Here is a 26,844-nt window from a genome sequence, read left to right on the forward strand (position 1 = left end):
AAATGTCCATCGATAGGTGAATGGATAAAGAAGATGTGGTACATATACACAATGGAATACTACTCAGCCATAAGAAAAGGGCAAATCCAACCATTTGCAGCAACATGGATGGAGCTTGAGGGTATTATGCTCAGTGAAACAAGCCAAGCGGAGAAAGAGAAATACCAAATGATTTCACTCATCTGTGGAATATAAGAACAAAGGAAAAACTGAAGGAACAAAACAGCAGCAGAATCACAGAACTCAAGAATGGACTAACAGGTACCAAAGGGAAAGGGACTGGGGTGGATGGGTGGGTATGGAGGGATAAGAGGGGGGAAGAAGAAGGGGGGTATTAAGATTAGCATACATGGGTGGGGTGGGAGAAAGGGGAGGGCTGTACAACACAGAGAAGGCAAGTAGTGATTCTACAACATTTGCTATGCTGATGGACAGCGACTGTAAGGGGGTTTATAGGGGGGACCTGGTATAGGGGAGAGCCTAGTAAACATAATATTCGTCATGTAAGTGTAGATTAATGATACAAAAAAAAAAAAAAGGCAGTTCCTGTGTGGAGACCTCCAATGAGTCCTACACAAGGGTATAAAGGGCATATAAAAGTGTAGGCAAAGGGTCAGTTTGTGTTTACACAGAGGATCAAAGCCTAAGTAGGCTACACCAAAAATGAACTAAGATACGATATGAAAAGGAACTTCCAACATCAGCACTCTCTGGAAGACTCATGCCAGAAGATGATCAGCAAAAATCCGCAACAAAGATCCACGCACTGCTACAGCTGTAAATGCACTCATCCCACCAGTTCCTGGACTTGCCATGGGAATGAAGAAGGAGATATCTAAACTGGCCTGTGCATACAGTAAAACAACAAATTTGACTGTATCTATACTGTTGGAACTCAACCAAGAATTAGGAGAAGTGCAAATTGTAGCACTCCAAAATCTTACAACTACAGACTATCTACTGTTAAAAGAACATATGGGATGTGAACAGTCCCCAGGAATGGGTTGTTCTAATTTATCTGAATTCTCTCAGACTGTTCAAGTTCAGTTGGACAATATCCACCGTATCATAGATAAGTTTTCACAAATGCCTAAGGTGCCTAACTGGTTTTCTTGGTTTCACTGGAGATGGCTGGTAATTACAGGTATGCTTTGGTTATGTAACTATACTCCTATTATGTTAATGTGTGTGCACAATTTAATTAGTAGGTTAAAACCTATCCATGCTGAAGTTACTCTACAAGAAGATATGTCAAAGAAATAATCAATCTTCCCATGTTTTCTTCCGCCTGCTACTTCTATAGCTTTTCTTCTTCCTTCCTAATTACAACCCTTAAATAGAATTCGTGCCTCATATCAAATTTACCGAGTATCATAATTCTTCCAAGTAGTAAAGATACCTCAAGACAAATGCTGGGCATAGAAGCCACAGGGCATAAATATGCAAAGAAGTAAAAAGCTAACCTTTTCAAACAATAAGGCTTCTCTCTCACTTACCAACTCTACATTTCCCTGTATGGTCCCGGAAGATGACTGGTTAGCCAGAGATGGGTAAGATTCCTCAAGGGAGGAACAACCTAAGACAGGCACAGTCGCAGGGGGGCCATCAGGTGAGAAATTGGGGATCAACAGAGGTGAGGCTAAGAACCTCACCCCCCCTGTTCTGAGAGAAATCTTCTGCATATGTGGATGTTTTATTGCCCTTGTCTAGCTTGGATTAACACAAAGTCTACAGGCACACACCTGATCATCTACATTTGCTCTCTTACAACACTAAACTATGTTTTCTACCTTTATCTTGTATCTACCTACCACTTCAGCATTTTATTAAAAATAATAATAATAAAGAGAGAAATGTGGTATCCACATATAAATCAAGTATAAAAACCAAATGAGTATTCATATTTGAACTGACTGTTTATAGTTCATAATGCATGAGCAAAACCGAAAGTTTCTGTGATGACTGCCCTTGTACTGTTCACCATGTAACTTATTCACTATGTAAGAATTTGTTCTCCATGTAAGAACTTGTTTGTTATGCTTCAGAAGATTGGAGACTGACGAAAATTAGGCTTGGGGTGGATTAATGATTGTGCATTGAGCACTGACTCCCCTATACAGAATTTTATTGTTGTTAACAACCATTTGATCAATAAATATGAGAGGTGCCCTCACAACAACAACAAGAACAACAACAACAAAAAAAGTACACACTTCCAATTGTAAAATAAATAAGTAACCGGGATGTAATGTATAGCATAAGGAATATAGTCAAGATATTGTAACAGCTTGGTAGGGTGATAGCTGGAACCTAGAATTATGTATATAAATGTTTTATCACTGTGTTGTACACTTGAAACTAATGTAATGTAATACTGTGCGTCAACTACCCTTCAATAAAAAATAATTATCTAAAAATAAATAAATAAATAAATAAATAATAATAATAATAATAAAGAGAAATGTGGTATCCACATATAAATCAAGTATAAAAATCAAATGAGTATTCATATTTGAACTGTTTATAGTTCATAATGCATGAGCAAAACCGAAAGTTTCTGTGATGACTGCCCTTGTACTGTTCACCATGTAACTTATTCACTATGTAAGAATTTGTTCTCCATGTAAGAACTTGTTTGTTATGCTTCAGAAGATTGGAGACTGATGAAAATTAGGCTTGGGGTGGATTAATGATTGTGCATTGAGCACTGACTCCCCTATACAGAATTTTATTGTTGTTAACAACCATTTGATCAATAAATATGAGAGATGCCCTCACAACAACAACAAGAACAACAACAACAAAAAAAGTACACACTTCCAATTGTAAAATAAATAAGTAACCGGGATGTAATGTATAGCATAAGGAATATAGTCAAAATATTGTAACAGCTTGGTATGGTGATAGCTGGTACGTAGAATTATCATGTATATAAATGTTGAATCACTGTGTTGTACACCTGAAACTAATGTAATGTAATACTGTGTGTCAACTACCCTTCAATAAAAAATAATTATGTACAAAAAAAAAAAAAAGAAAGAAATAGACCCATAAATACAGAAAACAGACTGCTGGTTACCATAGGCAGTGGGGTGGAGGGATGGGTAAAATAGGTGAAGGGGATAAAGAGGGACAAAATGCAAATTGTAAAATAAGTTAGTCTTAGGAATGGAAGTACAACAGATAGAATATAACCAATAATACTGTAATATCTTGGTATGGTAACAGGGGGAACTACGCTTACCATGGCAAACATCTCATAATGAATATAATTACTGAGTCACTATGTTGTACATCTGAAACCAATACAATATTGTATATCAATTTGTTTCCAATTAAAAAATAAATAAATAATAAATGAAATAATTTTTAACTTTTTCAAAGCCAGCAATGGCATGTCAAATCTTTACCATAATGCCATCTTTCTGGTTCTGATTCTTCCATCTCTCTCCTCACCAAGTAAAGATTTATTATTACATTGGGCCCCCTTGGATAATCCAGGAAAATCTCCCCATCCTAAATTGATTAGCAACCTTAATTCCACCTGCAACCTTAATCTCCCCCTTGCCATGTAACAAAATATACTCATAGGTTCTAGGAATTAGGATGTGGACATTTTGAGGGGGACCATTATTCTGCCTATTATAGCCACTAAATCAAAATTTTTATGAATGGGAGTTAGGAATTTATATTTTTAACAAGTTTCCCAGGTGATTCCTACAAACATTCAGATTTTGTGAACAACCAGTCTCATAGTTGCTTCTAACTGACACATTCTCCTTCCTTTATCTCAATCTCTAAAATAACATCCTTGCTCTCAAGGTCACTGATTATTTTTCACTCATCCAACAACAGTTTACCAGTGCTTATCATGAGTTAGGAATTCCTTGAGATGCTAGGAATACAGATAAGATTCCTAAACTTCATGAAATATATCATCTAATGGGAATGAATAATTATTATTTCCTTTTCACCAACCAATTTTTTCATGTTGGGCAAATACGGTCCTGAATAACAATTCTCATTGTTTCCTCCAACTCATCCAAAAATTATTCCTAAAAACTATACAGTAAGTTTCCTGAAACTTCGATGTAATAGAAACTAGAATTCAGAAAACCAAGCTGCTATTCCTAATTCAGTCAGCATAATGACTTGTGACTTCAAGAATATTAAAAGAATTGTAAGACTAATAGCTAAATTCCATGCAAAGAGTTCTGATTCCTGCAAATTGGTATACTTTGGGGGAGCAATTTTGGAATACCACCTCTAAAATTAACTCTGAAGGAACTATAAAGGGAGACATGGAATCCAACAAACAACAATAACAACAGAAATGAGAAACTCTTAGGAGGATATTGGGTTGTTTTGAATCTGGGGATAGAGTGAGCAAGAGTGAATAAAAAACAAAGAGAGAGAAGATAAATATTATTATTAATGAATAAGGAAACATATAAAAGGCAAAGATTATTATGAGAATATTACCAACATTATGCTACTGAATTTCAAATTTTAGGCAAATTGGATAAATTCCTCAGAAATATTGCCAAAACTGACTAATAGAAATAATAGCCAAATAACTAGTTTTTTTAATGAATCAGTAATGCATTTGTAAAGCATATATAAGGGGTTCATATCTAGAATACATAAAGAACTCCTACAACTCAACAATAACAAAACAAACAACCCATTTCAAAAATCAATAAATGACTTCAATAGACATTTCTCCAAAGATACACAAATGGCCAATAAACACATGCAAACATGTTCAACCATCAGTAGCCATTAGGAAAATCAAAACCACACTGAGGTACCACTCCATACCCATTAGGATAGCTACTACCAAAAAAGTAGAAAACAACCAGCATTGGAATTGCAATTCTTCATCTTCTGTTTCCCCTGAACACTCTTTTTTATCCTCTGATTCCAGAGGTCAGAGCATGGTGACGGCAGTGCTTGGAGACAGCCCTGTGAGTGCAGCAGCTCACGCCCTGGGTCGAGGGCACTCAGCATTCTTTCTGGCTCTACCTCCCAGTCCCAGCCTCATGTCATGGCTCTGCAAAGCCCTGGAATCAGTGTATGAAGACAGCCAATAACCATTTCCAGTTGTAGCCTTCTTGATGTGGTCATTTCTTTCAAAATTACAAAAATCTTTTACATACTTTTCCAGAGAATAAAAAAAAGGGGATAAACTTCTTTCCCCTTTTCCACCCCCACTGATTCTAAGACCTTAGTGCCAAAAACATTGACAAGAACAGTATACAGACTATTCCCCTCATGAATATAATCGCAAAAAACATGAACAAAATTTTAGCAAACTAATTTTTTTTTAATGTTTTAAAAAAGGAATTATACCATGACCAAATTGGCTTTATCCAAGGAATAATAGGATAGCTTCATTTTGGAAAACCTAAAAATGTCATCCATCACATTAACAGACTGAGAAGAATCTTATAAGCATATCAATAAATATGTGCAGAAAAGATTTTTTTCCAAAACCTATTCATATCTTTAAAAATTATCTTCTAGTACTAAAAGTAGGAACAGAACTTCCTAATCTAATCAGGGATGTATTTAAAGCCTATGAAAGCACCAGACTAAATGGAGAATGTTAGAAACATTCTCTTTCAATAGACAAAAATCAGATGCCAACTAGTCACTTCTCAATATCTATGAGTCTACTGCTATTTTGTTCATTTAGAGGTTGGGGTTGGTGGGTAGGGTTGGTGATGAGGATAAAGGAGCACAAAACTTCTCAGTCATATATAATTTGGTCATTGGGATAGTAGCACAGCATGGAGAATATAGTCAGTTGGTTCTGCAACATCATCTTATGTTGACAGATAGTAACAGCACTAGTGGGGGTATGGATTTAATAATATGGGTAACTATTGAACCATGGTGTTGCACACTTGAATTCAATATCAGATTGTATATCAATGACATGTCAATAAATAAAAGATAAAAAGAATCAGATGCCAACTATCACTATGCCAATTTAAGGATGTCTGGCAGTCCTAGCCAATGCAAAAAGGCAAGAAAATGAAATTAACAGGGGCTGAAGTGAGAAGCAGAAGCACACAAGAGGGGTCTGATACAGGCAGCCATTACAGGAGAAGATGAAGATTAAATTACACCCTAAAAGGAGCATAAATATAAAGGGGAGTAGATCATTTTAATAAGTTCTTTTTATATTCTTATATGCTACTCTGTACATTGTTTTTTCCAAAGTTAACATGTTTTGTGAATGAAGAGAGTAAATAAAACTGGGCCAGATGGTGAAAACTTTACTATGAAAATAAGAATACTTATACAAACCTGAATTTTCTTTAACACGAGTGGTGTTTCCTGATCCCATATATGGATAGTTCCTCCATCAGTAATATAAGCTTTACATGCTGTCACCATTTGATTTGTTATCTAAAATAAATATAAGTCCAAGATAACTATAGGTAAAGAGAAAATTAAATTTGGTTTTTTTTTTAATCACAAGCATAAATATATGGTTAGTAAACTCACAGAATTAATTAAGCACAAAATATAAAGAACAAATAAATATAGACACTCCAGTCAAATAAGACCCAAAGTCACATTTACCTACTACATTTAAGTCTATGTCACTGGGGCCATACATTTCAAAGTCAATCGTATTTCCCCTTGTCTATGTCTCTTCTAGTGAGGTCTTAACCCAGTCCAAGTGTGATTCTTCACCATCCTCCAACATACAAACTAAATATGAAGTTCACCACCTCTCATATCCCCCAAAAGAGTATGGGGGAAAAAAAAGAAACAAGAGCCATTTAAGTGGTCAGGAGGGTAGATCGAGATGGCAGACTGACGCACAGAAACTTTGGAGAATTCTTAAACTGTGGAAAGCACATGGGATTAAATCTACGAGACAAAAAAAAAAAAAAGAGGCTAGAGAAAAACAGAACCCAGTTCTGGAGAAGGTTACTGTGAAGGTGGACAGTGACGAGAAATCTGCAAGACGGGAGACAAAGTGAGATGGCCCTCAGTTGTGATGCTGCACACTGAATTTGGAGCAACTTGTTAATGGTGGGCAGAATTCTTAGCTCTTAGGCAAACTATTTGCAATGGATACGTTACAAGCATCACTGGCTACATTTAAACAAAAAGCCTAGGGCTTACCTCTGACAAGAAGAAAGGTACTCTTTAAATTACATACAACTGACTCCAGTCAACACCTTTCCTTTCTTGTCCACTGGAAGTAAGAAAATCCAGAACTCTGAGAGGCACTCAGACTTCCCATTTCCCTTCCCCGGCTCAAAGGGAAAGCATTACGAACTTTTTCACAGGGTTGTGTGTGTGATTTTTTTTCCCTTGGAAACTTACCTTGATAAACAATGAGGTCATTCTCTCTGAGGTATTATAGTATCTTGACACACTGTGAATCATTCTGATGGCATTAATCAAATTTTGTATACCTTGCACCATGGAAACCTGAAATTGAAACACATTAAGTGAATTCCATCAAATGTTTATGGTTTTAATAACCAATATCCTATAATATTCAAAATTCTAAACACACATAAAATAGTATAACATTTTAATCTTAAAGTCAAATTTTACTAAATGCATTGTAGCAACCTACACTGGATCCTAGAACACAGAAGGGACATCAGCTTTAACAAATGTACCACGGTAATGCAAGCTGTTAACAGGAGAACAGGGTGAAGAGAATTCTGTACCACTGTTGTAACTTTTCTGTACATCCAAACTTAAAAGTTTATTTAAAAATAAAAATGTAGAGGTGAGCATGATTTTAAGGATTGATGTTCATTCTGATCTTTTTAAAGATACAGAACTTCACATCCTGAAGGATAAAGTAACTTAGTCAGAAAGCTAGTTAAAAATAAAGATAAGACTAGAACTCATTTCCACTTACTCAATTCAATTCACCTTCAGCAAACCTAGTAAATGTCACTAGGTTCTGAGGACACTGGGAGAAACCTAGGTATACATAAACTAACCTGGAGGAGGGCCAGGGAGTGGAAGAGACACACACAAACCAGGGAAGAAGGAGAATAGCACCATGCAAATCAGAACAAGTGCAACCAAGATATGAAACAATTGCTAATTTATATCAAATGCTTACTATGTGCCAGGCAGCAAAGAGCTACACATATTACCTTAATTTATGCTGACAGCAACCATTTAACGTAGGTTGGATTTCATCAGATCTAAAACATCACTGACTGAAAGAATGCACCATTATTTTATGTGCTACCAAGAAAGGAGAATGCCCAAGGCGGGGAGTCTTAACTCCCACATAAAACTAAGCCACCAATAAACTACAACCTCTCTGTACATGAAATAAGCAAGCCATGGGGAAAATAATAGGAACAAAACTTACATGTCCTAATCATGCTCCTTGGGGAGGGAGGGAAAATAAACTTCCCTGAGAATGTGTACCACTCACTGCAGTCTGGATTCACACCAATGGTACCAAAAACAAAACAAACACTATCCCTCAGGGAGAGAACGAATAATCCAAGATGGGAGTCAAATCACATGCACAGTGATTCATAAAACTCAATTGTCTGTATGATAGGCTCTGAGCACACAAGATGTAAAAATGTGAACAAAAAAGTGTGTCTTAGAACCTATAAGATAAAGTAATACAACTATTCCCATTTTGCAAATGAGAAAATGAAAATGAGAGGTAGGGAAGTTAAGTACCTTGTCCAAGGTCCCATGGCTATTAACATAACCACAGTTATGTGCCTGAGATTTTGAGACCTGGCATTTAACTAGGATACAAATCAGAATAGAAGAACAGAGAAGGTCAATGGCACTTCTGCACTCAAGGAACTTGCCTTTTACTTTCTAGGACAATATAAAATATATAAAAAGATTTTTTTAATGGTGATGGAATAAATAAAACCAGGATGAACAACAAATGATTAGTTTACTATATGTCATAGGTATGAGGTGTAACTGTGACAAAATTAAATCAATTTTATGTGGCTTATGGAAATTAACATCATTATTTTGTAGTTGACCTTGTATGCCAGAATTCATATTATATGTCTTATCTGTAGATCAAAAAGATTCTAATAAATATATGCCTAGAAGGAGTCCTTTCCACCTTCTCAATAAGGCAAGTTTACGAGTTGCCCCTAACTGCAGTGAAGAAGGCACAGGAATGGGTTAATGAGAAAAACGCCCTTCATCTGAATTTTAAACATTATTTTTAAAAAGACCTCCTTGAGTGCACAGTTCTTACCTATCTAGATGCAGTATTTATTTTGTATATAAACTATATAATGGTAGATATGCCTAAAGCACAATACCAGGATGACAAAATGAATGATTAAATGTAAGAGGCATAAAACCTATCAATGAGAAATGGAAGCACGACTCCTCTGCACTTTTCCTGCTCGGATGACAATTACAACCTAAAACAGGAATTGCTGGTTGCTTTTAATGAGAATTAAAAAATTTGAAACTACAAAAATAGTGGGCATATGAGGGTGAGGCAATTATGTAACTCAATGCTATTTGTACTTCAATTTCAAAAGAGAATGTTTGAAACATTCCTACAACAGAGAATGTAAAAAATTCAATAACGACAAAACAATAATAATAATAGTAATAAAGTATATCCATGGCTAAAGCAATTGAACATTGTTTTAAATTACTAGGCTGAAAAGAACACCACAACTAAAAGATATGAAAATCATATGAATTTAAAGAGGTATTTTGAACCACGAAGTTGAAATTAGTTATACCTTAAAATTTAGAGGTCTTGATAACAATAAAAAGCATTGTATCTTTCTTCCAAGTTTACATTTTATAATGAAAAGCTTTAAATACATAGAAAAGTACAGAGAATAGTATGAGTGCCTATAATCTTCACTAGATTTGACAAACGTTAATATTTTGCTGTGTTTGCTTCATCCTTTATTTTTTACATCAAGAGCTACTTGTAGGTAGTTCTTCTAGAACAAACTTTGGGTATATGTGTTTTTAATTTTTGCAACTTCAACTTTTAGGAGTGATCCCAAATGCTTGTGACATGTGATAATTCTAATTTTTCTTAGATACAAATTTTAATTGCACATGTACAGCTGGGGAATCAAGTCATTCAACTACAGAATGAGCCAAGCAACAACCATATTTCTCTGTACCATACAATCTGGCTTTCTTTACTCATGGTCATATATGCAGAAACATGTAAGAAGTAATATACAATGTTCTTACATGAAACAGATATTAGTAAGGTTCCCAATAGAAGTCAAGTTGCTGATGTGTGGGTAGAAATGAATAAAGACTGAGTTTAAGATAGTCATAATTCTTTGCAAACAATAATAATAATAAATTGTGAATAAATTGAAGCCCATCATTTCTTTATGGAATCAGTTAAAAGACTGTTTCTGAGAAGTCTTCCTTTCCTGTCTCATGGTGCTTCCTGGTTGATGATGGATTCCACATGGCAGCAAGAATTGCACCTTCCCAGGACAGTACTCTCAACGCTACATCATTCCCTCTTCACCCAAATTAAACTCCTCGGTCACCAATGCCCTCTTGGGACAGGTACAAACTGCCCCTACATATCCTTCTTTCCAAATCTAAGTAATATGGGATGTAGACTCTATTCATTTACCTGCTTCTAGGACAAAACCAACATTACCCTGTGCCAAAGGGTAAGTCAATCAAGCCATATGGTTAACAGTGCCGTGTATGAGGAGGATTTGACTATCTCTTCAAAAATCACAATGGAAAATGTTGAACGTGTGTATCAGACACTAATACTAACGACTTTGAAAGCATTTTAAATTAGAGTATACCTTGAAGAAGCAGCACAGTGAATTGGGAAAAAAATACAACCCATAATCACAAAGACTGCTGGTCTGAAATTCAGTTCTATCACTCACAGTCACAGAAATACTCAAATTGTTCTTTCTTAATCTTTAAAATGAGTGTATTGCATTTAGAATGAAAAGGTATACAAAGTATAATGCCTACAATAAAAAGCACCGAACTTCCTGAATTGCTTCTGAAGAACAGAATACAACAGAAGTGATGGGATTGACGTTCATTTGTGAGATTAGGTTACACAATGACTGTGGCCTCAAATGTGGGCATGTTCTCTCTTTTTATTTTAAGTCAACATTATTTTATTTAGTATCAATTTCCTTTGGTTCCCTAAAACATATTTTTAAATCAGAGTTGCTATCAAATAATTAAAAGTAGTCTTTTTAATATTTAATCCAATATTAGAAGATAATCTAATTATATTTTTTACAGTTTTATTGAGATAAAACTGACATATAACATTGTGTAAGTTTCAGGTGTACAACACGATGGCTTAATACACATATATATTTAAATGGTTACCACAAGTGTTAATTAACACCTTCATCACCTAGCATAATTATCTTTGTGTGTGTGCATGGTGAGAACATTTAAGATCTACTCTCTTAGCAACTTTCAAGTATATAATATAGTATTGTTAACTATAGTCACCTTGCTATACATTAGATCTCTGGAACTTATTCATCCTATAAATTCATCTTGTACCCGCTGACCAACATCTTCCCATTTCCTCAACTCCCAGCTCCTGGTAACTAACATGCTACTGTTTCTATGAGCTCAGCTTTTTAAGATTCCCCATTGTGGGTAAAATTGCAGTATTTCCAGAATCTCTCAGCTGGCCTTAATGCATATCCATATCAATAGGTGTTTCCAAGGGGTGGAGAAAAGTAGTCCATCTCCGTATCAATAAGTGATTACATGAGGGAGTGAGAGCATATCTGAACCAGAGAGATTGGGAGGGGTCCCTTTTTGCAGCCAAGTCGTGAAAGATACAGGTGAGCAGAAGCAGACAACTGCTTGTAGGCAATAAATGAGTTCCTACCACTTTATTTCTCCCTTCGACTGATTTCGATTTCAAAGTTAATTTGCCCTGGGCTGGAAAAATATTTTTCCCCCAGAGTTACATCTGGCATAGTTGGCAGAATCTCTGAACATGGACTCTGTCTTCATGGCTATGACCCGTGGGTAGGTGGCACCTAGAGATGGTGGGGAGATACCAGGAAACCCCCCTGTGGATGGCGGGGAGGCCCCAGTGGCTGCAGCAGTGGAGGATGTGGCTTCACCTTGGAGCCCCCTATCTGTGGGGCTTCCAACTGGGGAGCCCCTAGTGGGGAATTGGTCTAGGGTAAAGCACCTCTTAGATGGGTGGGGCCTTCCCCAAACTTGGGGAAGGGTGGAGACACTGGAAGCTTGTGGAATTACCCTTGTGTGATACAGAAGACTGCTTAGTGGCTCTGAGTGGCCATGTAGCAACCAGGATTGTGGGGTGTTTGTTTCTCGAGATAGTGGAAAGAATTATCGAAGAGAAAGAGAGACTCGATAGGAGAGAGACACACTTCAGCATCACTTGGAGGAGCTGGGTGATGAACTATGGAATGCCCTTAAGAAAGAGAGAGAGTTATTGAGAAGACAGGTCACGCTCCTGGAAGATACCTTATCAGTGAGGGAGGAGGCAGCAGGAGAATCCTCATTGCAGGAGGATGTGGGGGAGGCGGAGGAAAGAGCAGTGCCTTCAGCCCCAGAGATGGTAGAGGAGCTATCAGGAGAGGATGAGTGGGTGAGGCCAAGGGCTGAACTGTTGTCGAGGCCACCGCCCAAAGTACCAGCCTCTCCCATATTTAAGGTCCACCCAGTTATAATTAAGAAAATAAAAATGCAACAACTGCAGGCTCTGCAGGGATAGGAGCCACCCCCTGCACAGGTTGTGGAGCACTCCATGCTCCACCCCTAAACCCAGGATGAACTAATGGATATTAGCATCTGGTTTCAGCAGAAGCCGTCAGAACCTCTGCCTACATGGCTTTTGCGTCTCTGGGATATGGGGGTGGAAAACATTGTTATGTTGGGTTCAGAAATGGGTAGACTGGCTTCCCTGACAACTCAACCTTCCCTCCAGCAGCAGTTGCAACACTCCCGTCACACCTCAGGGAATCAGGCACTTCTGATTAGCTGACAGCAGCATTAGGGCAGTTTGGTCCAATCAGGGTGATTTACCATACTTACCCACAAACTGGAAAACATCTGCAGAGCTCCAGCAGATGTTACAGGAATTGGGCATGAAAAATATCATCTATGATATGGACCCACCGGCCCCCGATGAGAAGTTATTCGCCAAAGGAATGAGAAATCTGGTCCTACATACATCTCTCTTTGGGTCCCTAGTGACTACTCTTGTCACCCACATAGGACAACCCATAAGTGAGGCTACTCGTACTTTAGCAGATCTGGGGGAGGTTGAAACAATAAGAGCACAGAGAGAAGTATGGACTATGACTGAAGAGAGAGATGCAAAGGGCCCTGTGAAGGTCTCGAGGACCCAGATGCGGGTTGATTTGATAAAGGGGTAGTGAAATAAAAAACTTTATGGGCAGCCCAATAGGATCTTGTTAGAACTGTGGCACCAATTACAGCCAGAGCAGCAGTTCCAGCCACTGAGGTCCAGCACACACAGAAGCTGGAGGCAAAGCCCCATGTCTGGCCTCTGTCCCTGCAAGACCTCCTGGGGGAAAGTACTCAGGTTCCACCTGGGCCCTCATCCCCACAGTACGGCATCGCAGTTTGACTTAGTGGGGCAAGGCCACCACCTTGGGGGACGAGGTGGGGACCACAGCCCACATGTAAAATTAGCAATTCATTGGTCAACTGTGAATGTACAATATGTGCTGGGGATGGTGGACACAGGAGCTGAATGTTCTCTGATTTATGGCAACCCTGAGCATTTTTCCTGGGTACTCTGTTGTGACAAGTGCTTATGGGGTTAAAGCAATTAGAGTGAAGAAAGCCAAAATCCCATTGGGGATAAGGCAATTACTCCCAAAGGAGTATATTGTGTACATTTCTTCCATGCCTGAATATATTTTGGTGGTAGATATCCCGCAGGGCCTGTGGTTACAGACCACTGCAGGTGAGCTCAGACTGAGGGTACATGTGGTTAAGGCAGTTCTAAGGGGACATGCTAAGCACCACCTGTAGCTCTGCCTATACCTCAGTGGGTGACAAATACTAAGCAGTATAAATTGCCTAGGGGGCACAAGGAAATTGGAGAAACTCTACAGGAGTTGAAGAAGGTGGGCATCATAAAGTCCACTCATAGTCCTTTTAATTCCCCATTGTGGCCAGTGAAAAAGCCAGACGGCTCCTGGCATATGACTGTTGACTATAGGGAATTAAATACAGTCACACCCCCTTTGCATGCTGCTGTCCTCTCCATAGCAGCCCTTATGGACACACTAAGTCATGAACTAGGAACATATCATTATGTTGGGGACCTTGCTAATGCTTTCTTCTCTACTGACATAGCACAGGAAAGTCAGGAACAGTTTGCCTTCATGTGGGAAGGCTGCAGTGGACATTCAGTTCTTCCACAGGGATATCTCCATAGTCCCACCATTTGTCATGGACCTGTAGCCCAGGACTTGGCCACATGCACCAGAACTGCAAATGGTGCAGTAGTAACATTACATTGATAATATTATGCTCACATCTGATTCTCTTGCAGATTTAGAAGGGACAGCTCCTAGACTGCTGCAACATCTATAGGAGAAAAGATGGGCTTGAACAGTACCAAGGTTCAGGGAACTGGTTTGTCTGTAAAATTCTTGGGGGTTGTCTGGTTGAGTAAAACTAAAGTTATCCCAGAAGAAGTAATAGGCAAGGTGCAGATTTCTCCTAACCCTACCATTGTGGTAGTATTACAAGAGTTTTTGGGTCTTTGGGGCTACCGGAGAGTGTTTATCCCACATTTGGCACAAATTTTGAAGCCCTTATACTGGTTGGTGCAAAAGGGCATCAGGTGGGACTGGGATGAGACATGTGCATCTGCTAAGCAAGCAGTCAAGGCCGTACAGGGCTTAAGTGTAATGGACTCATCAAGGCCCTGTGAGCTAGGTGTTTGTGTAACTGAAAACAGTTATGGATGGGGCCTTTGGCAGTGGCTTGAACAGACCTGCCAAACTGTTGGATTCTGGTGACAACTATGGAAAGGAGCAGAGATCCAGTACACCTTGATAGATAAGCAACTGGCTGCTGGCTACTGAGCTCATCAGCAGAACAGCTCCAAGGAAGGTAATAACCACCTATCCCATCATGGAGTGGGTGTACAACTGGACCCAAAGGCCACGGAGTGATATGGCACAGATGCCTACACTGGCCAAATGGGTACATACTTAAAGCAGCATAGCACCCTGTCTACTAGTCCCTTAAGTGGAGAACTCCAACATTTATTGGGGCCAATAATGTACACCAGTGGAAAACAGGAAGAACTTGCTTCTGAGCCATTGGTAGCCAAGACTCCTTATCAGGAGGGAAAAGCCCCTACACCTGAAGATGCTTGGTACACAGATGGCTCTGGTCATGGGCAGCCCCCAAAGTGGAGGGCTGTGGCTTTCCATCCTAAGACTGAGACAATACGGATGGAGGACGGAGAGGGTAAGAAATGGGCTGAGTTGCAAGCAGTAAGGCTTGTGATCACCCAGAAGCCCTCCCCTATAATTGTCTGCACTGACAGCTGGGCCATCTATCAGGGCTTGACCTAGCCACCAACATGTTACCATGCCAACTGGATGGTTGGTCACTGGCTCCTTTGAGGGCAAGAGCTGTGACAAGACCTATGAGTCACTGGACAGACTAAGACAGTTACCATATATCATGTGACTGGCCATTTGCCTTTGGCATCCCCAGAGAATGAAGCAGCAGACTCATTGGTCCAGGTGTGCTGGCTAGAAGAAAAACCTGCCTCTGATGTGGCCCAATGGTTACATAAGCATTTAAGTTGCACGCGGGGTAAAAGACAATGTGGGCTGTAGCCTGTTGGTGGGGCTTGCCATTGACCTTTGAAGAAGTCAGCAGAACTCAGAAGGAGGAATACCTTGTGTGCTCTAAAGGGACTTACACAGAGTCCCATGGCAACAAGGGACAATAGTAAAGGGGCTGATAACTCTCATCAGGTAGCAGCTAGATTATATTGGGCTTCTGCCCATGTCAGAAGAATATCAGTAGGCCATGACTTGTGTGGATACAGCTACTGGACTGTTGGTTGTTTTTGTATGTTGTGCAGATCAGCAAACCACCAAAAGGGGCCTAGAGCATCTCTTTGCAGCCTATGGCCAGCTGTAGGTGACTGAGAGCGATCAAGGCACACACTTTACTGGACATGCATTACAAGGATGGGTGCAGCAATTAGGAATAAAGTGGAAGTTTCATGTACTATAAAACCCTACCAGGGCAGGCATGATAGAAAGGTACAATGATTTGTTGAAATCTGGCCTGAAGTCAGACACCAACAGTCGATGAGGCTGGTCAGTTTACTTATGGACAGTGCTACAGCGTTTGAATGAGAAGCCCTGAAAAGGAGCCCTCAGCTCTGTAGACATGCTAATGCACATTGTTGCCTCTCCTATACAACTCTATGCACAAACCAAAGAGGAGCTATTGAAGCCAGGATATGACCAGCGGAGCAACATCCTGCTGCCAGCCCCAACTGCGTTAAACCCTGGAGACTCTGTTGAGTGTACGTGGCACTGGACATTTCAACACATGGACCAGCAATAGCTGGCCTTTCTGGCACCTTGGGGAAAAGGCCTAGAAGCTGGCCTCCTTTGTGTTCCTGGAGTAACAGCAAGGTGGCCCCCAAAGATCATGGTAGTATACCTAAAATACCTGGAAGGTAAGAGCATCTTATGGGGAAGTTTTATCTTTATAGCCAGTGCATGTACCTCCTGTAGCCCTATATATTGACCCATCTGTAACTCTCACATGGAAGGGGATGTAGGTCTGGTATACTAGACCAGGACAAGATCCCATTCCTGCCACTGTCTTATCATAGGACCACTCTCTTGCATGCATCATACCTGATGGACAAGATTTGCTTATGCTGGTGTCATTAAAACATGTTTCTTAGCGCCCTTAAGGTTATTTTCTTCTACAGTTCCTGTGCCCTGGACCCACCCCCTGGCTGCAGGTACTGCATGATAATTGTTCTGAGCTCCACCACTCAGCCTCTCATTAAGATGAAAACACATCCCCAGCTTGACTGCAATTTTATGAGAGACCCTGAAGCAGAGGCACTCAGTTGTGCTGTGCCTGGATTCCAGACTTACAGGAACTGTGATATAATACGTGTTTATTGTTTTAAGCCACTCAGTTCTGGGTTAATTTGTTATGCAGCACTGGATTACAAATATATTTGTCTTGCATAATTCACAAACAAGGTCACACTTATAATAATGCTATATATTTAAATGGGGTTAAAATAATGTTGTTTATAACTCATTACAGGTATGTAATGGTAAAATACATCTTTTAAATAATTTTTCTGTAGTATGTTTTTCCCAATATACATGTATTATTTTAAAATGCATTAATTTTTTAAACTTCACTCTAAAAAACATACTTACTAGATCATAGTTATAGAGAGGTTGACATACTTTTTCCAGAGTGTACAAATATTTGACATTATCTTTAGATTCATTTGCTGTATCTGTGATTCTTGCATCCAAATTACGCCAATTCTAAGAAAATAAAATGTTAGGGATTCTATGAAACACCCAAATATATCAGTGTGCTAAGGTTTAATCAAGAAATTCAAGCTGTCTTCCCTAATCATACATATACTAAAACAGGAGATCCTTAAATGTGATTGATATATCTTTTTCTTACGTTATTTAAGACTTAAAGTTACTATAATCACCTTAAATAATTTACTGAAACTAAAAACTCATCCTGTTGTTAATTAACATCCCATCTGGAGACTTAAACTGGACGTGCTTCTACATGGAATGACTTTTCTAATATACTTATTTGTGAAATTACATTATTTTGAGTCTTCAAAACTATGTCAAGTTATTAAAACAGAAAATTAGTCCAAGAAAATACTCCTATCAGCAAAGTAAATTTTTCATAGTTGGTAAGAATGTGCAGAGATGCTGAGGTACCATGACAGATTGCCTCATCCAACATATATAACAAGTGACTAACAGCCATAGTAGTAAAGAACTCCTAAAACCAGGGTATGTGATTAAGAGAGACTTATTTTATCTGTATTGCTTAAGTCTTCTACAAAAAAAAAAACTATTCATGCATTATTTGTTATGTATATTTCTTAAAGAAAGAATAAACAAACAAAAAAAAGAAAAGGACCTGGAAAGAATCAAGCAAAACTTTAATAAAGATGACCTCTAAGAAAAGAGGTGGAATAGTGGGGATGAGGTGTATGATGAGAAAGCATTTTTCCTTTTGACTTTCTATGTATTTCTTTACCTCAGTGAGCCTCTACTGATTTTCAATTTCAAAAACAATTGAAAAAGAATGGCAATCACCCCATAGTAGTACTGTTAAAGTTTGTATGCGAAATACTGAGAAATAATCTTCATTTCTATACTCTCTTTTCCTCTTCTGGAAATAACCATAGTATATGAGAGAAAGCCTTACTCAAAGTTCAACACTTCTCAAAGCATGATTCCGCTATATGATGTAAAGAAGCAGTACAAAAGGGTAATTTTCCAGTTGGTTGTTCTGAAGTATGCCAAACTTTAAAATAAAAAGCTTTTTACCTTTAATAATTTGGAGTGTGCAACATTAAGCACATTTATGACGGCCTTACAGTTTGGCCCTTTAATCTGTTCAATGATATAATTAAATTTGGCTGACATGCGTTTCCAGTGTTCCAGTTCGATGAGTGGCCCAGAGTCATCAGCTTCTTTTCTTATCTGTTCACTCTCAATAAGTACCTGCAATCAAAAAAGTTCACTGAGTATAGAAATGTTACTTCTTTGTTGAAACTTCATTACTTCCATAAATAACATTCAACACTGTATAATATTAAGAACTTTTAGCAAAGTAAGATGGAATGGAACTTCTTTAACATGATGAATAATAACTACCAAAAATCTACAGCAAACATCATACTTAAGGATGAAATTTTAGGAAATATCACTTTAAAACCCAAGACAAGTTTGCCACTGTCACCACCCACTTCTATTCAACCTGCTAATGGAGGTCCCAGAACAAGTAAACAAAAGGTATAAGAATTGGAAATGAAAAAACAAAAACAGAATAATCATAGGTGATATGGTTGGCCACATTCAAAAAATTCAAGAATATCTAAAGGTAAATGTTTACAATTAATAAACTTAACAATTCAGTAAGGTTGCTGGATATATACATAAATATTAGTAGTTTTTCTTTAAAAGGCCATCTGGCAATCTAAAAAAGCAATTTCTAAAAAGATAGCATTTGCTGTAACAAATAATAATTATATTTGGAAATTTACAAAAGATGTGCAAGATCTTTTTGAAGAAAATTAGAAAAGTTACTTCAGCACACAAAAGAAGACCTAAATAAATGGAGAGATATGCCATGTTCATTGATGGAAAAATTCAATAATGTAAAGATGGCAATTTTCTCTAACTTAATGTTTATATTCAATGATATTTCAAACAAAAATCTCAATGGGGCTTCCCATGATACTTGATAAACTAGTCTTAAAATTTATTTGGAAGACCAATTAACCAGAGATAATAAATGCAATCTTGAGAAAAATTCAGAAAGGGACTTACCATACTAAATATTGATTAAATATCAGTATGTTAGTAAAAAGCTACAGAAATTAAAGCAGCATAGTATGAGTGCAAAAAACAAATAAGTAGACCAGTGGGATAAACAAAGAGTTCTAGAAACTTTATTACAGAGGTGATGTTACAAATGTAGTAGGGAAAATGGACTCTTGAATAAAACAGCTCTGGGATCATTGGCTAACTAATGGAAAAAGACAAAATCAAATTCCTACCTCATTACACACATAAGCACAAATAATTCCAGACAGATTAAAAATATAAATGTTAAAAAATGATGAAATTTCTAAAGGAAATATAGGAAATGAGGGTATGGAACTGAATACTGTAATTATCAAGAAAATGGTTACCACTAGGAAGAAGAAAAGGGAGTTAAAACTGGGAAGAGGAATGCATAAGGACTGTAAGGAGCTGGTAATATTCTATTCTTTAATTTATGCAAAGTTTAGACAGGTGTTCATTTAACAATAATTTGTTAATTTTATTGTATGCACTTCTGTGTATTTCTCTATTTAAAATAAATAAATAATTTAGAATATCTTTGTAACATTAAAGTAGGAAAGGGTTTCTTAAATAAAATACAAAGGCACAAAGTTCTTTGTCACCAAATGTAGCTAAACTGAGGCTAGATTACCGTCTGTCACTAATATATTTATATTTTTAAAAATGTAAATCTTTCTCATGACCCAGAACACCATACCAAATGAAAATGCAGGACACAATGGGGACCAATAAAGGATTAGCATTAAATATTAATATTAAATATGATTTAAAGATATCATCAAAATAAGATGTCATCAAGCAATCTGAAAGAAAACTAAATAAAGGATATCAACAGGCAACTCAACAAAAAAGAAATCTAAATAGCCTTTAAAAATGCTCAATCTCAACAGTATCCATGGTAATGCAAAATAAATCAACATACCAATTCACACTCAATATACTGACAAGTGTAACAAAAGAGTTTAAGAAAGAGGAACTCTCATATGCCTCTGTAAAAATATATGCTAATATGACCACTATTTGGAGGACTATATAATACCCAATAAAAGATCCACATTTTCAGCACATTTCTTAAACATGTGCAAAGGAGACATGAACAAAAATATTCACTGAGTATATATTACTACTGTTGGTAATGACAAAAAAAAAAGCAGAAACAATTTTCTTTCTGAGGGAGTGGATGAATAAATTTCTCTACCTCCTTAAACAGAGGAAACTAGACATAATTCAAATGTCTCCTAACTGTCTGAGAATCTATACAATAAACTGATTTCTTCATAGAGGAATACCAGATACTAGTTAAGTGAATGAATTCAATTTACTTATACCAACATGGATGAAAGAGAATGTTAAATGAAAAAAAAACCTATAGAAGGATATTGTGGTATTATACCATTTATGTAAATAAACACAGAATCGCTACTATCCAAAAGACAAGAAATAACAAGTGTTAGCGAGGATGTGGAGAAAAAGGAACCCTCCTACACTGTTGGTGGGAATGTCATTTGGTGCAGCTACTATGGAAAGCAGTATAGAGGTTCCTCAGAAAACTTAAAATAGAAATACCATACAACCCAGTAATTCTACTTCTAGGAATTTACCTAAAGAAAACAAAATTCCCTGATTTTTCTTGAAAAATACGTGCACCTCTACGTTTACTGCCCCATTATTTACAACAGCCAAGATATGGAAGCAACCAAAGTGTCCATCAATAGATGAATGAATAAAGAAGAGGTGGTACATATACACAATGGAATATTATTCAGTCATAAAAAAGAAAGAAATCCTGCTATCTGTGACAATATGGATGGACCTAGAGGGTATTATGAAATAAGCCAGGCAAAGAAAGACAAATACCATGTGATTTTACTTATTTGTGTAATCTAAAAACAAACAAAACAAAATGAATAAAACAGCAATAGACTCATAGACACTGAAAAGTGACTGGTGGTTACCATAGGCATGGGTTGGTGTGAGTGGGTGTGGAGGTGAAGGGAATAAAGAGGCACAAAAATCTCTATCATAACATAAGTTGGTCATTGGGAGGGTAATACAGCATGGAGAATGTAGCCCATGGTTCTGTAACATAACATCCTTCTCTGTTGACAGTAACTGCACTAGTTGGGGTGAGGATTTAATGTGTGTAACTGTTGAACTACTGCATTGTATACTTGAATCCAATATAATGTTGTACATCAACTGTACTTCAATTAAAAAAGGTTTTAAACACAAATACACATTTTGCATTTATATATATAACTTATAAATACAACTTATATATATTATAAAGCTTATAAATAGGCAAATTCAATAAAAGTATAAAACTTTCAGGGGAATGGGGGAGACAATAACATCAGCATAGAGGTAATATAGAAGGAGGGAGAAGAAGGGTTGGAGGCTTTAGTGAAAATGAAAGAGATCTAAAACACATATAGCAAACTATCTGTTTAATCTCAGTGGTAGTTACAGGGGTGTTATTCCCCATACTTTTTATGTTTATAACTTTTCATAACTTAGACTGTGACAGAATTTTTAAGAATACAAATGGGGTAAAATTCATAATTTATTTTTAAAACCTATTTAGTTTCTATCTATAATCCATGAAGTGCTTTTAATTTTAACCATGATGTATGGAACTTTCCCCTAATTTATCACAAGATTCTCCACCCACTTGAACAGAGGATAGGAGACATAATTGAAACTTTTTATAAATGGCCAAAAGTCTATATAATTTGAATCACTGAATTAAAGAATGAAAATTGGCTTTAAAAATTAACTAAATCAAATAATTTTTGATGTTTAATTCCTGCTACATTATTCATAGATGGTAATCCAGCCTCAATTGGATACTTTCAGGGGTGCAGTATACTTTGTTTTCAGGGGGAGAAAAATTCAGTGAGAAAGTTATCCTGATTTCAAGATAAAATCTGTCTTATAAGCATCACACTCTGGCATTACTTCTGCCTTTTTAAGGCTATACAGTACAAGTCTATTTTTACATGCAATCCCATCAAATATTTGAAGATATTATGTCACTCCTAACCCTCTTTTTTCCCCCAGATCAAACATCTCTGTGTACTTCCCTTGAGTGACATTGTTCATATCCTTGGCCTATTATTCACTGAATTGTCTGTTTCTCAATAGTTTATAGAAGTTCTTTATATATTATGGACACTAACTCTTTGTTATATATGCTGATAATACTTTATTCCAGAAGGTTGCATATCTTTGAACTTTGCTTATGACAGCATTTGCCATATGGAAGTTACTACATGTTTTTTTATGTACCCAAATATATCAGTTTTTCTTTCATGGCTTTTGGTTTTGTACCTTGCTTAAGATATTAATATAGTCCTGTTATGTTCTGGTTCATTTATAGTTTTGTTTTGTTTTTTCACATTACTTTTCTAAGGCTGGATTTGTTCATACAACATGCTTTTGAGTTCATCCATGTTGTTGCATGTACGTCATTTTTTAATTTTAGCTTTCATATTTACATCTGTGATCCATCTTGAGTTAATTTTGTGTAAGACAAGAGGTCAAGGTGAAGATTTGAGATGTAATTTTTTTTTTTTAAAGATCGTTCCCATTTCCTGCATGAATTCTACTTAACTGAAGGCCATTTGCTGTAATTGCTCAACCTGATTTTCTTATTTCTAGTTGCTAAATCTCCCCATGTTGAGCTATTTTCTTTTGCTTGCTCATTTTAATTACAGATGATCTATAATGATTGATCATAATAATTGGAGAGGACCTCCTCAGCCACTGCACAGGACACAGCTTGATTTCCGCAGTGGGTTATAACTTCCCCTTCCTCCAGTGGCAAAGCAGGGGGCTGCAGGAGTCCTCTGGTGTGCAATTAAGTACTTCAATCTCCTAGTGACACGTAGAAGCAAATTCGGTGGACAACACTCCAGGCCTTATTGGAGGTTCTAAAGTCCTCTGATTTTTCCACTTCAACTACAGCTCTCTCCAATAACATAGTTCTAAGAGAGGTAAAAGTGGAAATGATCTCTTCCAACTCTTGCTTGATCAAGATTTTTCTCCTCTACTCTCCACTTAACTGAGCATTTTCCTCTCAAGTTCCCCTGTCCTGTACTGCTGGACTAGAATCTGTGATTTGAACCCTAGAGTCCTCTCTAGGCAATTATATAGTATCTGATTTTTGGCTCAGTATTTGTACTGCAAGTTGAGACCTCTCAAAATGTTGACATATACCTCATTCCTGTCACTGCTTTCCTTATTGCCAGAGAAAATTTATTTGGCCAGAGAGTTGCAGACTTGCCACTGTAGAACTGATATGAATGAGCCTAGTCTGAACCTATTTGTCAACACAGACAATCGCATTGATCAACCAAGAGGCAATAGTATCTTCACTGTGTTCTGTTCCTCTTCACATACAAACAATATATGAAGTACTAGAAATTAATGCTTGCTGTTCCTGATTCTTCATTATTTCATTCTCAACCCCTTAAAGGGGTTATGGTTATTGTCATTGCCTCCCCCTTAAAGTGAGAAATACCTTAAAATTGATTTTAAGTGTTTCATAGAGAACAATGATTTTGCACTAGAGTCAAGAATAGGCTGAGTTTCATAACAGAATCAGGAAGACTCCTCTTCCCTTTACTTTTAGGGACAAACTGCAATGGCCAGGACACTGATGAGAACTACCACTTATATATTAAATTACTTGAGTTAGCTCACCTGTTCGATCTGTTTGTACCATATCATCAGTACATCCTCTAGTTGACGAACAGTTTCTGGGTTGCTGGCTGCAGCTGCCACTTCTTCTGAAGTTTGCAGTTTGGAAAAATCAACATTATCTATCTTCTTTAACTTAACTGTTCCCTCAACACTTATTCTAGCACCTAAAAGGGAAGAAATTATATTGAGAAGAGGTGTTCAATATCAACATGTAGTTTCAAGCTGTAATGTCAGAGATCTAATACTTTTTAGAAATATAATTCAAATCATTAGATGGTGACTTGGTGCTTTGTTAATATTATATATTTAATAATATGAGAAGATAAAATTATATATTCTAAAAGAGCTATTAATAAAGCATGTATTTTAAAATACAGTGAAAATTTTCATTAATAATATAAGAAGAGAATCCTTCTGACACAATGAAAAAGAAAAAAGAAAACATCTTATATCTACAAATATCCCTGGAAATGAAAGGTTCTAATGATTTATTCTTATCTCTAGGTCTTGTAATAACTTTGATTAACACAACTTTTAAGATGGGAATTTTTTCTCTAATGCTTATATTTAGTAACATATCTTACAGTTAATTTGCTCGTATTTACTAATTTACTAAACATTAAATTTTATACTTACTATCTAAAAATGAAAGGTATCTGTTGATGGTTTCAGTGAAAATATGTTTTTCAGACTCTGCTTGCTTAGACTGGCTTAAAGCACCCCAATTACTTGTTGCAAGAATAGCTGGTAAAAATATTTTTGCCAGCATATTCCTAATCCCAATTAGGAGTCCTTTTGATACATCCAGAACAGTAAATAGCACTTCCTGAAAGGGTAATATTCAAATGTTATTTTGTATGCTATTCTCATTAAAGAACTGAAAATCATAACCCATTTTACATTACTATAAGCATAGATGATGCATTTTATAAATTATTAGGAAAAATTAAGTGGTCATGAACATTAGAGTTCTAAAATAGACAACTTTATATTCCACCCCCATTTTAACCATTCACGTGTTTGCTAACCAAAGAGACACCTTCCTCGGTGCTTTAATTGGTGCATAGGGAAGGAGATGTGGCCTGAAGCCTATACAGTGTGAAGGAGATGAAGCTGAGCCTCCTGCATAAAGAAAGCTCTTAGTGGAAAGGTGCCCTGTCCATGAAAATAGAACCAGAAAGCCTCTATCAGGCTAGGAAAAGAGCAATGAAAACTAGCCCTTGCCAAGAATTTTAAATGGAAAAATAATCATCCACAAGAAATCAATCTAAATCTCAGAAATCAAAAGTCCAGCATCCACAACTGTGACATCTCAATTAATACAATTTAAGTGATATGGAAATCCAAAGCCAAGAAGTTAAAGCCAAAGCCACTAAAAACTGTTTTTTAACTGTGGGTGTATGGCAGTAGAGAACAAAATGACTGTTCGTAGTTTGCTAGCATTTGTGCTAAGGTATCAACAGTTTCCCCCCATTATTGCCGCACCATTAGTCAAATATCAGCACAGTTAAAAGGGTAAATAACATCTTAGTACTACGATGAAAACGGTTTTGACCTCACAGATTCCCTGAAAGAGTCTTGGGGACCATGTTGAGAATTACTGGTATACTACATGGCTCAGCTATGATTGCATTTACATGTGATGTGAACAAATATTAAGCTAACCAGAATAAAATATAACTATGTCAGAAGAATGGATGGATGGGAAATGGTGGGAGGGTACTGGACAAAAAAGACCTAAATCAACCTCTTCCATAGAAAAAAGTCAACAGATAATGTCAAAACTGGCAAAGGAGCAGTCAGAGTGTATTATTTAAAAATACAGAAGCAAATGAAAGAATCTGCTAAAAGTTTAGTGGTTGCTTCTAGAGAGTGGGATAGAAATCAGTTTTCATAACAAGATCTACAGCACTTCTTAAGCAACTCTAATAAAACAAAATCTCAACTGTAAAAAAGAATGAGTCAAGTCACAGACAAGTTGAAGGGAGAATTATGCAAGACAGACTGAGGGAATAAATCCACACATAGAGACATCACCGTGAAACTCAGGACTTCAAAGAGAAGGACCAAAAGCAAACAGGAAGACAGATTACCTGTGAAGCACACTAACAGGACAGGTCTCCGCCACACAGATACCAGAAGATAATAGAGTCGGGGGTAGGGGGACATAACTCCCAAACTAGAATCCTAAACCAAGCTAAACAATGTCTCTTAAAGCAATCTTTTGTCATAAACAGAAATGGAGAAAAATTAGATTTGATTTCAGTTATTTTTCCCATTGTAAAAGATGTTAAGACTCCCTAACTATAATAAAAAGAATTAATATTTGTTGAGGGCCAACTATACATCAGGCAAGATAAGAATTTGCTTATATTGCCATTGAGTCTCACAACTCTGCAACACAGGGATTACTGTTCCGAAATTAAGAACAGAAAGACTTAAGTCTTAGAGAGGATGAGCAACTTGCCAGAGAACACACCACCAGCCAGTAGTGGAGATGGGATGCAAATTT

At 37.1% G+C, this 26,844-nt stretch overlaps 1 protein-coding gene across 1 annotated transcript in view; it reads right to left on the reverse strand.

The window, feature by feature from the left end:
* Window positions 1-26,844, reverse strand: part of DNAH8 (dynein axonemal heavy chain 8) — a 353,325-nt gene that overhangs the window by 302,193 nt on the left and 24,288 nt on the right. Inside the window, exons 6-11 of the mRNA XM_057494308.1 lie at window positions 24,969-25,158; window positions 24,333-24,496; window positions 18,606-18,782; window positions 17,451-17,564; window positions 7,351-7,458; window positions 6,316-6,417 (exon numbers count right to left, since the gene is read on the reverse strand). Of these exons, the coding sequence (XP_057350291.1) occupies window positions 6,316-6,417; window positions 7,351-7,458; window positions 17,451-17,564; window positions 18,606-18,782; window positions 24,333-24,496; window positions 24,969-25,158 (855 nt within the window). The remainder of the gene's footprint in view (window positions 1-6,315; window positions 6,418-7,350; window positions 7,459-17,450; window positions 17,565-18,605; window positions 18,783-24,332; window positions 24,497-24,968; window positions 25,159-26,844) is intronic.

The sequence above is a fragment of the Manis pentadactyla genome, chromosome 16 (genome assembly GCF_030020395.1).
Source record: "Manis pentadactyla isolate mManPen7 chromosome 16, mManPen7.hap1, whole genome shotgun sequence".
Classification (NCBI taxonomy): Eukaryota; Metazoa; Chordata; class Mammalia; order Pholidota; family Manidae; genus Manis; species Manis pentadactyla.